General features: G+C 53.2%; 1 protein-coding gene across 4 annotated transcripts; it reads right to left on the bottom strand.

Annotated features, from left to right (window-relative positions):
• Window positions 1–1,486: 1,486 nt before the first annotated feature.
• On the bottom strand, window positions 1,487–16,676 carry LOC135650991 (uncharacterized). 4 transcript variants are annotated; one of them, XR_010501699.1, is made up of 4 exons: window positions 15,017–16,676; window positions 14,759–14,903; window positions 1,990–2,072; window positions 1,487–1,851 (listed from the first exon to the last, which is right to left on the bottom strand). XR_010501699.1 is itself a non-coding variant. In XM_065170763.1 (3 exons), the coding sequence occupies exon 3, from the start codon at window positions 10,178–10,180 to the stop codon at window positions 9,596–9,598; it is 585 nt and encodes a 194-aa protein (XP_065026835.1). In that variant the 5' UTR covers window positions 10,181–10,826; window positions 14,759–14,903; window positions 15,017–16,676; the 3' UTR covers window positions 9,497–9,595. The 4 variants fall into 4 exon arrangements, 1 of the variants encoding a protein (XP_065026835.1); XR_010501698.1 differs by having other exon boundaries at window positions 1,990–2,055; XR_010501700.1 differs by lacking the exon at window positions 1,990–2,072.
• Window positions 16,677–16,800: the final 124 nt, after the last annotated feature.

The raw sequence follows: 16,800 nt of genomic DNA, 5'->3' as shown, positions 1-16,800 counted from the left end.
AGCTCATCGAAACTCGCCAAGAAGATCATCGTGAAGTCCAGCAGCTTGCCAGGAGTCCGTCGGAACATTGCCGAGAGATCGTCGGAAGTTTGTCGGAAGTTCATCGGAAGATCACCGGAAGCTCGTCGGAAGAATAGACTTACGGACTTTGTTTAACTTAGAATATGTCTTAGGAATCGTAGTTAGCACGTAATTGGGCTTGGATTGGACCAACATAATTACGGGCCAACTAGGCCCATGTAAGAACTGTGTTGGGCCTAATAAGAAGCCCAAACAGTGCCCCAAGAAACTTCACCGTCATGGCATAGTCTTCGAGACTGTATTAGGAGATGGTACCACCAGTCTAGGCAATGGTATCGCTAGTCTAGGCAGTGGTACCACCCAGCACTGGCCCCCAAGCGGTGGTACCGCCAAACCTAGGCGGTGGTACCGCCCAAGGCAGTGTCAGCGTCAAACTGACACCGGGCGATGGTACCGCCCGTGCTTGGGGAACCCGGGATGAGATGTTTTTAGGCTCCAAGTTTGAATCAACTTGAAGCATATAAATACCCCCTCTCATCCCTGGTTAAAGCACACAAACACAGAGAGCAAAAAAGAAAAGAAACATTGTAGAAATCACTTTAGAAATTCCCTCCTCCATTCTAAGTTTAGAATTTTATAAGAGGAGTGTGAGTGTTTGTTAGTGTTGTCTCCTAAACCCCTATGAAAATGAGAAGAGAGGTGTAAGAAGGAATTAGTCTTCGTCTATTGAAGGAAGACCTCTAGTGGACGATGGTGACCTCGTCGTAAGAGGAAGCCAAAAGTGGATATAGGTCGAGATTGATCGAACCACTCTAAATCTCGATTTGCATTTACATTCTGCACTTTATCTTATCTACAAACTGCATTCGTTGCTTTACATCAACTATACTTCTGTTTTGAACTTAAGTTAAAGTTCTTTAGGAAACTTGTATATGTGTGTGTTTGTTTGTATACATATATATACGTTTCATCATCTCAGTTTGCAAAAAAGAGTCCATCAATAGTCTGCCAACAGTGGTGTTAATTGCCTATCATCCATGAGGGCAGAGATAATCAACTAGCAATCAGCTAGAGACTGAAAATCTACCAATATTATGATGAACTTCAGATAGATCTACTAGTCATGACCTGCTGAATTTTAACAATCATCAATTATCTACCCAAAAAGCTGTTGACACCAATCTAGTGATCAAGGTCAGAAGGAAGCGAGATGGGGGGCACTTGCCACTCCCGGGGCCTCTGAAATGGCCAAAACATACCACAAACCTCTTGAACAGAAACAACCACCAAAACATACTACAATGTCCACTATCAGTATAAATTTTTTTGTTCATAACTTTGTCCTGTTCCTCCTATCGACAACATTATTATATAAAAGAAAAAGTTGAATAATTCATTTCTCCAAAACTACTGCACGTATTCCAAAATGGTTGTAATCTTCAAATAGTCATCGAGATCTAACATCTTAAAAATAAAATCTATTAGTCCACAGTTTTCATATCTGATATTTTCTAAATTTAATTGGTTCTCTTCCATTTACATCATTTCTAAAATTGCAACACATCCGTTCCCTCCTAATAAACTAAGATTTTTCCAGAAATCATCATTGCAGCAACTTATTTTTCTTTCCTTGCTACAAATACTATGAACCAGATATCACATAGACTTAAGATGAAAGGCTTAAAGGTCCTATCCGTACCTCTCTTAAATGCCAAAGTACCTCTCTTAAATGCCAAAGTCCAAGACATCTCAGCACAGAAGCAACAAGCGAGCACAAAGAGATGGGATGCACAGGATCGATCAATCTTGGTATTTCAGAAATGTTGACTCCTGTATCACATGACATACGTAGCAGTCAGAGAAAGTAGCTAGAATCACGTCAAAGCGGATTATGGATGAAAACTGTTCCAGTTTCAAAGAGCATCTTATCAATGTTGACATGCCTAAAATTATGTTAAACTAACTTGCCTCTGAGACGGAAACTAACAGTTGTACTCTAGTGCTGCTTCCACCAAATGCAGCTGCAAGGGTTTCCTTCACATTGATGAAGTCTTGCATTAACAAAATTTCAATGTGAAGTCGTGGATTGAAGTAAGCACCATTCTCAGAATGATGATCATGTAGTAAAGAGGCGGAAAGCATACTGGAGAAAGCATTCATGACAAATTCATGTGATCTGATATGGATTGTAAAGGCTCAACACATAGAAGAAAGGAATGGATGCTGACAAATCATATACTCTGCTTGCATACTGGCTTATACATGGGGAGTCATTGTATATGCAAGGAACCACAAAGTATAAGCATCCATAAGAAAACATAATTTGTCTGAACAAGGGAATCAATGAAAGAGGAAATTACAATCCTTCACTCCAATAAGATTGTCAAAATTATTTCATTTTTTCAGCTTAATATATTTTGCCAAGGAATAGATACAAGAAAGCTAACGTCAACACCGTTTCTTCCCATTTAACCAAATGTTGCATATTCTAGTTAGTTTAAAAGACAGAAATACACAAACTCTAACAACTTGAGGTGATCATATGCATTGAGACAGAAAACAATATTCTGATAGTCTGATGTATACGACCTTGAATATCAGTTTCTGACCACATATCAATCATACTTCCTTTCAAATGAATGTCAACATTCACACTTTGTCCCATTTATAAGAAAAAAATTCTTTTACAAAGGTAAAGCACTTGCATAAATATATTAACTCCATATCAGAATTGTACCTAGAGCCATTTTGTTAAACCTTTTAAGACTCATTTGTGATGCATAGACATGGGTATCAGATCAGATATAAAAACAATGTGAACATGCCAATATATTCAATTTTGAATCAAGAAAAGTATAAAATATAGCATGGAAGTAAAAGATACTTCAAACACATAGCAACATATACTTCAATGGTACTTAACTAGCATGCAAACGGAAAAAATTTATTTCAACAAACAGAATTTAGAGAAATGTAAAATAACAAGGACTTCTGATAATTGATGTTAATGATTATCAATAGAAATGACATTAAACAGTTGTCCAATCATATATCCATCTTGCCTAAAATCAAGTTCTCCAAAAAGTATCGCAATGTATTCTAAAAGTATCCAACAATATTACTAATTTCTTCCAAAAACAGATACTCTGAGAAAGTGCCTCTACCTATCTAAGAAGTATCAAGTATCTCAGTTATGGCAAGCAATTTTAAGAATCAGTATTTCATAATTGTCATGAACCTCATGGAATACCTTTTATCACCCTTGTAAAATTAACAAAAAGGCTCCTCCAAATGCTTTATCACCTACGTTCACTCTCATACTTTCCCAAATGCTTTATCACCTAAGTTCTTTCTCATACTTTCAAATGATATATAATCCTTTATTGCTCTCTTACATTTCCTTTGAACATCGTTTACATTACCTGATATGAAATGTAGATAATGCTGGTTGATATGGCAAAAAATGGTAAACCCCACTCCCGGCAACGCCCCCCGCACGTGGACAGGCGCGGCGCCCCAGGGAGAGCAACGAGGGCAACGGTCTGCGTCCGGACGTCAGCCTCACTGAGCCCACAGCCCCTCAGTCAACCCAGCACAGTAGGACGAGACAGAAGTAGGTAGCGGTTGAAGCTCGCCCATGCCCTGCGATTCCCCGATCCCATACGCAACATCCTCGGCGATGTCGGACGCCATCAGAGATACGGCCCCGACCGACGAGATGGCGCGCCCGATAATGCCGAGTTCCCCTATAAACGTCCTTGAGCCAGAGGGAAGAGAGCAGACTGGACGCCCAGAACAACCGCCACTTCATCTCTCTAACTTGATCGTCGGAGGGGTCGGGTCAAACCGACCCGACCTTTGTGCAGGTATCAAGCCGAGGTCTCCCGTTCGGGACACGCAGGCAAGGAGTCCCCACCCGGAGGAAGTCGCTGCATCGCCCCGAGTCCGAGGCCGCACCCGACCACCCCGGTGGAGACGAGCATCGCCCCAGGGAGATCCCCGCCATTCGGACCCCCGAACGAGCCGAGACGACCTCCCGGGTCACGGCTAAGAAAAAAAGGTGTTTACACCAACATAATGGCGCTAGAAGGAGGGCCGGTCCGAATGTCAAGCGATCAACAGGCTCACTCCGACGAACCCCCAGCCGTCCGGTCGCACACGACCGACGCAACGGAAGAACATCCCCAACAGGAGGGGGTTCGGGACGAACGCCCCGCTGCGATCTCGGAGCGCTATTGGCGATTGTTCAACGATCCGGGTCTATCGCCACCCATCGCCAATCCCGGTGGCCCGACACCCGTGCCACCCGAAGCCTTCTACGACCTCACGCACCAGGTCCGGGCTCTTACGGGAGTGATGCAGACCATCATCCCGCTGGTCTCTCCCCCGACGGCTTCACACTCAACCCTACCTCCACCACGGCAACGGCCCGCCGCTCAAAACCCCGCACCGCTCCCCGAGTCTCCCGCTTCGCCTCCGGACCAATCGACCCAACCCGGGAGCCGAGGAGCGGAGGAACCAGCGGCGCACCCGACGCCCGTGGCCCCACTTTCAGACTCGGCGGAGGGCCTGTGGGCCCAGCTACGCCTCGTAGGCCGCCGGCTGGACGAGGTGCAGCGTGAGGTTCGCCGGACCAGGGGAGACCCGGGGGCCGAGCGACACCAGGGGTCCCCCTTCACCCCCGAGATTCAAGAGCAAGCAATCCCGCCGCATTTTCGGCTCCCGTCATTGGATGCCTATGACGGTGCCACCGATCCGGCGGACCACGTAGCTGCTTTCCGCGCCCAAATGGCACTATACGGGACATCCGATGCCCTGATGTGCAGGGCGTTCCCGACAACCCTGCGGGGCCCAGCCCGAGCGTGGTACAGCAATCTGAAGACCGCGACCATCGCCTCTTTCGACCAATTGGCCAGAGACTTTGAGCTTAACTTCCTCGCTCATGCCAAACCGAAGCCGTCGGTGGCGATGCTCCTCGGGCTCAACCAGAGGGAGGATGAGCCCCTCTCTCACTTTGTGAACCGCTTCACCACACAAATCCGCGGGCTGTCTGATGCTCACCCTTCTTTAATGATGCAGGCATTCATGATGGGCCTGCGCCCTACCCGATTCTTTTGGTCTCTGGTGGAGCGACCCCCCACTTCGTTTCCCGAAATGTTGCAGCGTGCGAACCAGTACATCGCTGCTGAGGCATGGATGGTCGGGAGGCGCGACGAGCGCAAGAGGGTCAAGCCAGAGCAGTCCCAACAACAATAGCCCGCTACCTCCCGGCGTAGGGCCGGCGGCCTCAACGATGCGGCACCTAGGTCCCCTCCCCCGGGCCTGAACTCCTCTCGGACCGAAATATTTCTCCACATTAAGGAGAAAGGCCTTCTCAAAGACCCCTACCCGATGAGGAGCCCGCGCGAACTCGCGGACCGCTCTAAATACTGCCGTTTCCACCGACAGCCCGGTCACGACACCGAGGAGTGTCGAGAATTAAAAAGGCAAATTGAGGAGCTCATCCGCCGAGGGCACCTCGGCTCATACCTCCGACCAGACAAGGAGCTCTCGCCACGCCCGGAAGGCCCCATCGAGCGGCACATAGATGTCATAACCGGCGGACCAGCGTCCGGAGGGAGTTCCATGGCGGGCGGAAGGGCATACGCCAGGGCCTCCCGGGCTGAAGCCACCAAACAGGAAAAAGGCCCCGAAGTCACCTTCCCGACCGGGGGACCTGAACCAGCCGAACATGATGACGCGTTGGTAATATCAGCCAGAATCGCCAACGCGCAAGTGAGAAGGATCATGGTCGACACTGGAAGCTCGGCCGATATACTTTACTGGGACGCCTTCCAAAAGCTCGGTCTGGTAAAGGAGAACATGAAGCCGGTATACTCAACACTCACGGGGTTCACCGGCGCCTCAATCTCGTCACTAGGGGTCATCACCCTGCCCCTAACTTTGGGAGTCTTCCCGAAGGCAAAAACAGTGATGACCTCCTTTCTGGTGGTCGACCTCCCCACGGCATACAACGCCATCCTCGGACGGCCAACCCTCAACAAGACCCGAGCCGTCATCTCAACTTACTACCAAACCATCAAGTTCCCGACCCACGATGGGGTCGGGGAAGTGGCGGGGAACTCCTGGGAGTCCAGGCGCTGCTACTTGACCGCTGTGTCACTAAACAAGAGAGCGAGGATCCAATCCCCGCTGGAAGACCCCCGGGAGGGAAAAAAACCGACCCCCCGCCCCGAGCCGAAGGAATCCACCATTGACTTGCCACTGATCGAAGGAAGGCCCGACCAAACAGTCAAAGTCGGGTCGGGACTGCCCGAACAAGAGCAACAGCAGCTCGTCGGCCTTCTGCGAGCCAACGCCGACATCTTCGCTTGGACGCCGACTGACCTAGTCGGAGTCCACCCGGAAGTCGCGCTGCACCACTTGAACATCTCGTCCGACGCCCGCCCGGTAAAACAGAGACCCAGGCGGCAGGCCCCGGATCGGCAACTGGCCATCCGAGAAGAGGTAAACCGACTTCTGGCGGCCGGTTTCATAGAAGAGGCAAGGTACCCACAGTGGCTCTCCAATGTAGTCCTTGTCAAAAAGCCTAATGGAAGCTGGCGGATGTGCGTTGACTACACCAGTCTCAATAATGCTTGCCCAAAAGATTGCTACCCCCTACCGAAGATCGACCAGCTAGTTGACGCCACGGCCGGCCACGCCCGTCTTTCGTTTATGGACGCATTCTCCGGGTACAACCAGGTCAGGATGGCACCCGAAGACCAAGAACACACAGCCTTCCTCACCGAGCAAGGGGTATATTTTTACAAAGTCATGCCGTTCGGGTTGAAAAATGCCGGGGCGACCTACCAGAGGACGATGAACAGGATATTCGCCCACCAGATTGGACGAAACATGGAGATATATGTCGACGACATGATCGTAAAGAGCCGAACGGCGGAGGCCCATCCTTCCGACCTAGCTGAAACATTCGACACCCTGCGAAAGTTCGGCCTGCGCCTCAACCCCGCCAAGTGCGCCTTCGGCGTGACCTCGGGAAAATTCCTCGGATTCATCATACATGAGAGAGGGATTGACGCCAACCCGGAAAAGATACAGGCCATCGTTGACATGCAGCCTCCTCGGACGATCAGAGACCTGCAACGCCTTAACGGGAGGCTAGTCGCGTTATCACGTTTTCTTTCCCGATCGGGAGATCGCTGCCTCCCCTTCTTCCAGGCCCTGAAGGATCCGAAGAACTTCCGATGGACGACGGAATGCGAGAGGGCCTTCGAGCGGATGAAGCAACACCTGGCCAACCTCCCCCGACTCGCTTCAGTCTCCCCTGGGGAGAAATTGAGTCTCTACCTCGCCGCCTCCCAGCACGCGGTCAGTTCGGTTCTGGTCAAAGAAAACTCCGGCGACCAACTGCCGGTCTACTATGTCAGCCACATGCTGAGCGGGCCAGAAGAACGCTACCCGCCAATCGAAAAGCTGGCGCTGGCGCTCGTTCTGTCGGCGCGAAAGCTCCGCCCTTATTTCCAGGCCCACCCGATGGAGGTAATAACTGACCAGCCGCTCCGGCTTGTCCTGTCTAAGTTCGACGTTGCAGGGCGTCTCCTCAAATGGGCAGTAGAGCTCGGCGAGCACGACATACAGTATATACCACGGACCGCCATCAAAGCCCAGGCCGTGGCAGACTTCATTGCAGAGCTGACCCCGAGCACAGGCGAGGAACTCGAGCCACCGCGTGAGACGTGGACCCTCCACGTAGACGGGTCGGCCAACACAAAAGGCGCCGGTGCAGGGCTGGTGCTGGTGACGCCTGACGGCCGCTCGATCGAGCGCTCCTTCCGCTTCGGGTTCAGGGCCACCAACAACGAGGCAGAATACGAGGCTCTCCTAGCGGGGCTCCAGTTGGCACTGGAAATGCGGGTGACCGACATACGCGTCATCACCGACTCACAGCTGGTGGCTAGGCAGCTCGACGGCGGATACGAAGCCCGGGACCCGACTATGGCGAAATATCTGGCACAGGTAAAAAATCTTGCCACCAAGTTTGCCCATTTTGAATTGTCGAATGTTCCCAGGAGCGAGAACCAGCGAGCCGACACCCTGGCAAAATGGGCGTCCGGCTCGGCCCCCTGGGCTCTACCCGAGACCGAAGTGCTCCCCCACCGAGCCATAGAGGTCGTCGCGACGGTCACGGGCGGCGCGCCGGCCACTTGGGTACAAGAGATGCTACGCTTCAAGCGGGATGGGGCCCTACCCGACAATGAAACCACGGCTCGACGCTTGCGTCGGACGCAGGCATGGTACATCGAAGAGGAAGGACGGCTGTACAAGCGGTCCTTCTCGCGCCCCTTGTTACGCTGCCTAGAGCCGAACGAAGCTCGGACCGTTCTGTCCGACATGCATGAAGGGGCCTGCGGGGAACACATAGGCGAACGAGCCCTGGCGCACAAGATACTCCGACAGGGGTACTACTGGCCGACCATGCGCCAGGACGCGAAAGCTTTCGTGCGGCGGTGCAGCTCGTGCCAGGAGCACGCCCGCACCGCCCGACGGCCGGCGGTCCTGTTCACCCCTGTCGACTGTGCCTGGCCATTCGCGCAATGGGGACTGGACATACTAGGGCCTCTCCCACCCGCCTCCGGCCAGCGGAAGTACATCATCGTGGGAGTGGACTACTTTACCAGGTGGGTCGAAGCCGAGCCTCTAGCGACCATTACGGAGTCACAAGTGGAAAGGTTCGTGTGGAGAAACCTAATAACTCGGTTCGGCCTGCCCCAGTCCATCGTCACCGACAATGGACCTCAATTCGCCGACAGGAGATTTCAAGAGTTTTGCGCCAAGCACAAAATACAGCTGAGGTTCAGCTCGGTGGCTTACCCCCAGGCGAATGGGCTAGCTGAGGTAACCAATCGGTCCATCGTCGACGGCCTCAAGAGAAGGGTATCCGCTGCCCGATCGGCTTGGATCGACGAGCTCCCGAGCGTCCTATGGGCGATGCGCACTACCCCCAAGACCCCGACCGGGGAGTCTCCCTACAGCCTCACGTTCGGGACCGAGGCCGTATTGCCATCCGAAGTAGCCATCCCGACTCCGCGGACGGCAGACTACAGCGAAGAGGCCTCGGGAGAAGGGCTCCGATCCAACCTGGACCTACTCGAGGAAAGACGGGCTAACGCACACCAGAAAGCTCTTTCTTACAAAAGAGCCGTAGCGAGGGTCTACAACCGGAGAGTACGACCCCGATCAATAAAATTAGAGGACCTAGTCCTGCGCAAAGTCGAGGTCAGCCGCCCAACCCAAGCAAGGGGGAAGCTGACCCCAAAGTGGGAAGGACCCTATCGGGTCATCGGAGTATCCCGACCGGGGACGTTCCGACTCGCGACAATGGATGGCGACCCCGTGCCCCGGACTTGGAACATACAAAACCTTAGGAAATACTTCGTTTGAAGGTGCAGGCACTACGCAAACACAGAAAACGAAAAAAAATCATTTTATTAAGAAGGAGGGGAAACATAAGCCAAAACCCATACAGAAAACCCCTCGCACCCTCGACCCCGACATACAAAAACGACCCTCACTACTCTTCTGGAGTCTTCGGGCGATCGTCGAATGGCACGTCCTCCGGCATGTCCACCTCCAGGTCCACGGGGCAGGAGGCGAACGGGTCCTTTTCCACCTCGCAACCAGGAGGACATGAGCGGAAGCGACCCAGGGCGATTTTGTATCCATACTCGTAGGATACTCGTCCCATGCGGGTCAGCCCGAGTTCGAAGTTCTCGGACCTCTTGTAGGCTTCAATCGCCTCCTTGTCCTTCGACGGACGGAGGCGAACCTCCTCGGCCAGCGCATCGGAGGCAGCGTGGGCTTCGGCCTCGGCCTTCCCCGCCCTCTTGGTAAGACCAAGCGCCTCCGACTTCAACAGGCGGAGCTCGGCCCGATCCAAACGGAGGAACTCCTGGAGCTCCTTGACTGAATCGCCCGACTGCTCGAGCTCTGCTCTTAGGCGCGCCACCTCTTCCTCGGAATCGGTCGCACGTTTTTCCGCGGCCGCTACCGCCTCAGGGCCCGACCCGGCCCGAACCTCCTCTAGCTGGCGGCACAACTCGGAGTTACGCTCGCTGAGGTCCCAGATTGCCTGGCCAGCGTCGCGCACTCGGTCCATTAGCGCCGTCGAATAGTGGAGGCCCTGCCACAGGAAAATAAGAGTCAGCACGCAGTCGCGGGGATGCCCGGAGTTAGCAAAACGCTTACCAGTGTTAGAAACCTCCCCGCCTTGTTAAGCATGGTCTCCGAAGGCAGGGTGTATAGGTCCCGAGCCAGGTCGGGGTGGAGCACGCCTCGAAGAAAGGCAGCAGAAGGATCTCCCCCGGCCCATACCTTGTCCCCTCGGGACAGCCCCTTCCATCGGGCAACCAGCGGGTCGGAAGCCTCCCCCGGCGGAAGCTCGCCCATCACCGCTGACCATAGGGGCTCGTCGACCCCCGTGCGTAGCCCGCACAGATCATCCACCGTGGGCAGGCTCGACCTCTTCCCGGCCGTCCCCTGGCTAGGCCCTTCAACTCGGGAAGGCCCCTCGTCCCGAGTGGTCCGCTTGGCGCCCACGATTGTTGAAGGAGTGGTCCCCGCCTTGGCTTTCCCGGGACCCGTCGTCTTTGCCTTCTTTGACGGACATCCCTCTGGGATCTCTAATGGGGCACCCGCCGAACCGGGCAACGGGTCGGCTGGGGAACGCGGAGAGGAAGCAGCGGACTGGCGCGGAGAAGAAGCCGACGAGGAGCGACCACCACGAAGGGACAGGAGCTTCATTCCTACAAAGGAGACAAGCAAACCATCACAAACTGTGGAAACAAACAAGGCATAGAGAACACCCTCTACAAACATACCCCCGAAAGCCGGGCTAAGACCCGCCTCGGCTAGCCACTCCTCGGTCATAGCTCGAATGGCTTGAGAACCGGGAAGGATTGCCCGAAGCCTCTTCAAGTCCCGACGCTCCTCGTCGTTCAAGTCCGGGACTGTGTTATCTATCACCCTCACCGCCCACCGAACTCCGAAGCCCCAGTCCCTCGGCCAGCTAACGTAAAAAAACCGCCCTTTCCACCCTTTGTTATTCGAAGGGGCTCCCCCGACGCGAAAGCCAGTCCGGGCTGACACAAAATAGCCCCCCGGCCCCTTGAGAAGGCGAAAGCAAGAGAGAAAGAGGTTTCGGGTAGGGGTGATGTTAGCATAGTAACATTCCCCCAAGAACGCTACCAGGTACCGCCATGAGTTAGGCGCCACCTGGGAAGGCGAAATCCGCCATAGAGATAGGCAGGAGACGATGATGGGGTGAAGGGGAAGGCGCAACCCAGCCTCTAGGGCGTCTTGGGTCAGCGCGAAACCTCGAGGCACCGGGTCATACGACCGCTGCCCCGGGTCAGGTGCGACCAGAACAAACTCCTCCGGGATGTGATAACGCCCCCGGAGCTTCTCCAGCAACGACCCGCTCACCGCCGAGTCGAGGTCGTGCGGCCACATTAGAGCCTCAAGGGCTCGCGCCGCCTCCTCGTCCGGGGAGGGCGGAGGCGTGCGCTCCCGCACTCTATCAGGGGACGGAGATGAAGAGACAGGTGAGGAGGGCATCCTTACCGGCTTTGGGACGAACAAGAGCAACTGGGGAGTGACGGCGTAGGAAAGGAGAGGATGTGATGACAGAAAGGGCGACGAGGTCCAAGACTCAGCGACCAGAATCGTGAAACGGGTCGAGTGCACCGTTTATATAGGAAAAGCCCCGCCAGGAGAGACGTCCCTTCGTCTCCCCATAGCGGCCAACAGCTCATCCGCACACTCGCTCGTCGCACCAGGGAAGGCCAACGAACACCCCATCATAAATGCGGACCCAAGGTCGCTGCGGGGAACAACACGGAGAACGGCCACTGCGACCCCTCCGACGTCTGATAAGAACGACGATCTTCCCGCGTGTCCCCGAGACCACATCCTCGGCGCGGCCGGCCCGCCCGAGACGTGCTCCTCGGCCACATGTCCCCGAGACCACCTCCTCAGCACGGCCGGCCCGCCCGAGACGTGCTCCTCGGCCACATGTCCCCGAGACCACATACTCGGCGCGGCCAGCCCGCCCGAGACGTGCTCCTCGGCCGCATGTCCCCGAGACCACATACTCGGCGCGGCCAGCCCGCCCGAGACGTGCTCCTCGGCCGCATGTCCCCGAGACCACCTCCTCGGCGCGGCCAGCCCGCCCAAGACGTGCTCCTCGGCCGCATGTCCCCGAGACCACCCCCTCGGCACGGCCAGCCCGCCCGAGACGTGCTCCTCGGCCGCATGTCCCCGAGACCACCTCCTCGGCACGGCCCGCCCGCCCGAGACGTGCTCCTCGGCCACATGTCCCCGAGACCACATACTCGGCGCGGCCAGCCCGCCCGAGACGTGCTCCTCGGCCGCATGTCCCCGAGACCACATACTCGGCGCGGCCAGCCCGCCCGAGACGTGCTCCTCGGCCGCATGTCCCCGAGACCACCTCCTCGGCGCGGCCAGCCCGCCCGAGACGTGCTCCTCGGCCGCATGTCCCCGAGACCACCCCCTCGGCACGGCCAGCCCGCCCGAGACGTGCTCCTCGGCCGCATGTCCCCGAGACCACCTCCTCGGCACGGCCGGCCCGCCCGAGACGTGCTCCTCGACCACATGTCCCCGAGACCACCTACTCGGCGCGGCCAGCCCGCCCGAGACGTGCTCCTCGCCCGCATGTTCCCGAGACCACCTCCTCGGCGCGGCCAGCCCGCCCGAGACGTGCTCCTCGGCCGCATGCTCCCGAGACCACATCCTCGGTGCAACCAGCCCGCCCGAGACGTGCCCCTCGGCCGCATGTTCCCGAGACCTCCTCGGCGCGGCCAGCCCGCCCGAGACGTGCTCCTCGACCGCATGCTCCCGAGACCACATCCTCGGCGCGGCCAGCACGCCCGAGACACATTCCCCGACCTCATGCCGCACTAAGCACCTACGCAGCGCGGCCTACTTGCCCCGGACCTGTGCCTCAATCGTGAACCGCGAAGAACACCGCCGCTTACCGATCAAAGCCACGCCTCGAATCCCCACCGTCCGGTGCCGAGCCATGGCTTCCTTTGGGGGGGGGATATGATATGGCAAAAAATGGTAAACCCCACTCCCGGCAACGCCCCCCGCACGTGGACAGGCGCGGCGCCCCAGGGAGAGCAACGAGGGCAACGGTCTGCGTCCGGACGTCAGCCTCACTGAGCCCACAGCCCCTCAGTCAACCCAGCACAGTAGGACGAGACAGAAGTAGGTAGCGGTTGAAGCTCGCCCATGCCCTGCGATTCCCCGATCCCATACGCAACATCCTCGGCGATGTCGGACGCCATCAGAGATACGGCCCCGACCGACGGGATGGCGCGCCCGATAATGCCGAGTTCCCCTATAAACGTCCTTGAGCCAGAGGGAAGAGAGCAGACTGGACGCCCAGAACAACCGCCACTTCATCTCTCTAACTTGATCGTCGGAGGGGTCGGGTCAAACCGACCCGACCTTTGTGCAGGTATCAAGCCGAGGTCTCCCGTTCGGGACACGCAGGCAAGGAGTCCCCACCCGGAGGAAGTCGCTGCATCGCCCCGAGTCCGAGGCCGCACCCGACCACCCCGGTGGAGACGAGCATCGCCCCAGGGAGATCCCCGCCATTCGGACCCCCGAACGAGCCGAGACGACCTCCCGGGTCACGGCTAAGAAAAAAAGATGTTTACACCAACACTGGTCATATCTGAAAAGTTATTTTAAGATACTCCACCAAGTTGCAGTTCACCAGACACTGAATTTACATCAGGATGTAAGACAATTACTCACTGATAAGCAATAATCAGCCTCAAGATTATTAGAGTTCTGTGTATGGAATCCAGGCAATCAAGCAACAGGTGGCAAGCAGCTTGTCCAAAGTCATACTTAGCCAACTCATTAATCCAGTGCGCCCTTGGCTGGGCACATCAACAATAAGTGATGCCAAAAACCCAGCTAACTGAGCGGCAAAATTAGATTTTAGATCTTCAATTGATCCCAAAAAAAGCTGAATAATCGGAGCTCTTAACTGATGAAGAATATTTGTCTAATTAAAAAGTACAAATTCCAATAATAAACTAGAGGAAGAAATTCCTAGTCAACATTGAAATTAAAGGAGCTAGATACAAAACCAGATATATTAAAAAGAGAAGTGATATGTGGAATCAAAGTATAATGAGACTAAAAAGAATTAAAGGTTGGGGTCAACTAGAAACCATTTTCAATGAACCTTTAAGGAAATCCAAAGTAGAAAGATAGCATACGTAACCGACAGATTGCCTTTCATGTGGTGTACTAGGGCAAGCATTTACAAATGCCAACCAATGTGATCATAATTATCTAGTTGCAACAAAGTCAAAAGGAACATGATTACCAGATAAAGCTTCACTAGAATTTGAACCTTACCAATCGTCCGGAAGGAAGTACAAGACACTATTGTCAATGAACACAAACTGGGACAAGAGGATGATTGACATGCAAATTGAAGAGTGCAATGTGTATGTCTATGAAGATGAGAAAACAGGATATAAATTACTTGTGTTCACCTATTCTGCAACCATGTTTGCTAATACCTTACAAAAAATGAGTGAAAAATGGGAAGAAGAGGGAACCAAAGAAGACAATGTACAGAGAGCAATGCTTATATTAGTAGATGGTGAGCAAACATGAATATATCTATACTTACATGTTTTTGAACTAGATTTGCTGAAGTAACTGTAACCCAAAGACTTTCATCCGTCTGCAAGACAATAAGCTTTGGATAATAACATGCAACACCTTTTCTGTTTCGATCTTTTCCAAAGGCTATTACATCTGGGAAAGGGGGATAACTGCAAACAAAAAGAAATAAACATGAAAACCAATTCGAGCTACTAAATAGATATATACTTTTCATCAAAAATGAAATGAACTTAACTAAGCATAGTCATAGAAAGATACATACACCAACAATAGGTTTGGATAATTAAGAAATGGTGCTGGAGTCCTCCTGTCATGGCAAGCACTCCAACATCTTTCTCATATTTTCAAATGGTAAATGATCCTTTATTGCTATCTTACATTTCCTTTGAGCATCATCTACATTACCTGATAGAATTGCGAGATCATATTAAAATATTTGTGAATGGCTGAGAGATATAACACACCAAGAAACATCACATGTAAATGTTGCAATAAAAACTCGAAGCAGTGTTTTCACTAGATGAAAAAGCTCAGGCAGAGTGACTCCATCACAGTGAACAGATGTGCCAGGACCAATGGGCTTGAGACGGTTCAGAAAGAATGTGCTGCCATCTGAATAACTGACTACCCCGTCATCATCTGGATGGAGTTCACAATTATGAACTTCCATGATTTCAACTGCATTTATGGAGGAGTTTTTGTGCTCAGCACTCAGAACATTTGCATTAGAACTAACCACCTTTAGTGTAATATTAATCCGCCAATCATCTGTCTTACAGCATCCCTCAGAATCCGGAGAAGCAGGGGATCCAATTTCCAAGGCTAATGGAAGTGTTACATGTTTTTCTTGTTGCAAATCAAGAAAATTCCTCAGGTAGGATACTGGATCGGAGCTGGCAAGTATACTTCTCAGCTAGTTCACCAGAATGAAATGATCTTGGGGCCAAAGGACCGTGCTCCAACGTGGAGAGTGAATGATTCTCACGAACAGCCTTGACCCCAGAGAAAAAGACCCTATTCACGGGAAACCCACGCTTAATTCTACAACTATGACTTGATCCACTTATGCAAGAAAACAACATCTCATCCCCGACTGACAATTCTGCTACCGGGCCTTGCTGGACCCTGCGACCATTAATTTAGACGCCATTGAGAAAAACCCTAGCGTTCGAGCACTGCCTTACGGCTTGAAAGCCTCGCCTGATCTCGCGGATATGGGAACGACGGGGAAAAAGGAAGCCATCGATCAAACGGAGTTTACGATCGGATCCATCAAGAAATATCTGGCAATGACGGTTGCTGATGCAGCGGTGGAGGAGGACGAGATCGCAATGGCGGCGCCGCCGGCCGACGGTGTAGACCCGGTCGGATCGCCGGCAGATGAGATCGCCGGCGGATGAGATCGCTGGCGGGTTCCCCGAGGGGTCGAAGGTGAACGAAGCCCAAACTAGAAGGTTGGGATTCGTTCTACGCTCCACAATCGCTGTTGCGCTCATTGCATTCCATGAGAAATGAATCAAAGAAGCATAAAGAACGCCAAGAATCATCAGAATAACGAACAGGAATCAAAGAGGACTGAAACAGCAACGGAAACCGATTAAAGAAACAAGAAAATCACCAGAAATTACAAGAAAAGAAAGAATCAATGCGAGGATGGTAGGAAGGCGAGGGGATTGACACAAGAAACCGATGAAGCAGACAAGGAATTGAAAGAATGATGGAACCCTAATTCCCCAAATCAAGAAAGGCACTGGAAATTCCAAGAAAAGAAATATTCAATGTGAGGATGACAGCAACGAGAGGGGATTGATGCATGAAAAGAACGAAGCAATGGAGGGAATTGAAAGAATGATGGAGCCTTAATTCCCGCTCGTCTGGTCTTTGTTGAGGTGCTCTCTTGGAAGTTTTGGGCGCGCCTAATGGACGACCGATCGGACCCGAAAGGGACCGGCCTTCTGAGTTATATATACATCGAGCCGCTCGATCACCGACATCGCGACTGATGCAGGACATGGAAACAGCGTCAGCAGCAGACGACCCCGAGCC

Source organism: Musa acuminata, chromosome BXJ3-10, assembly GCF_036884655.1.
Source record: "Musa acuminata AAA Group cultivar baxijiao chromosome BXJ3-10, Cavendish_Baxijiao_AAA, whole genome shotgun sequence".
NCBI lineage: Eukaryota > Viridiplantae > Streptophyta > Magnoliopsida > Zingiberales > Musaceae > Musa > Musa acuminata.
This window is presented reverse-complemented; position numbering and strand designations above follow the sequence as displayed.

What these genes read in the sequence shown, in the direction of transcription:
- LOC135650991 (XM_065170763.1), bottom strand. Translation starts at nt 10,180, where the DNA reads ATGGACCGAGTGCGCGACGCTGGCCAGGCAATCTGGGACCTCAGCGAG.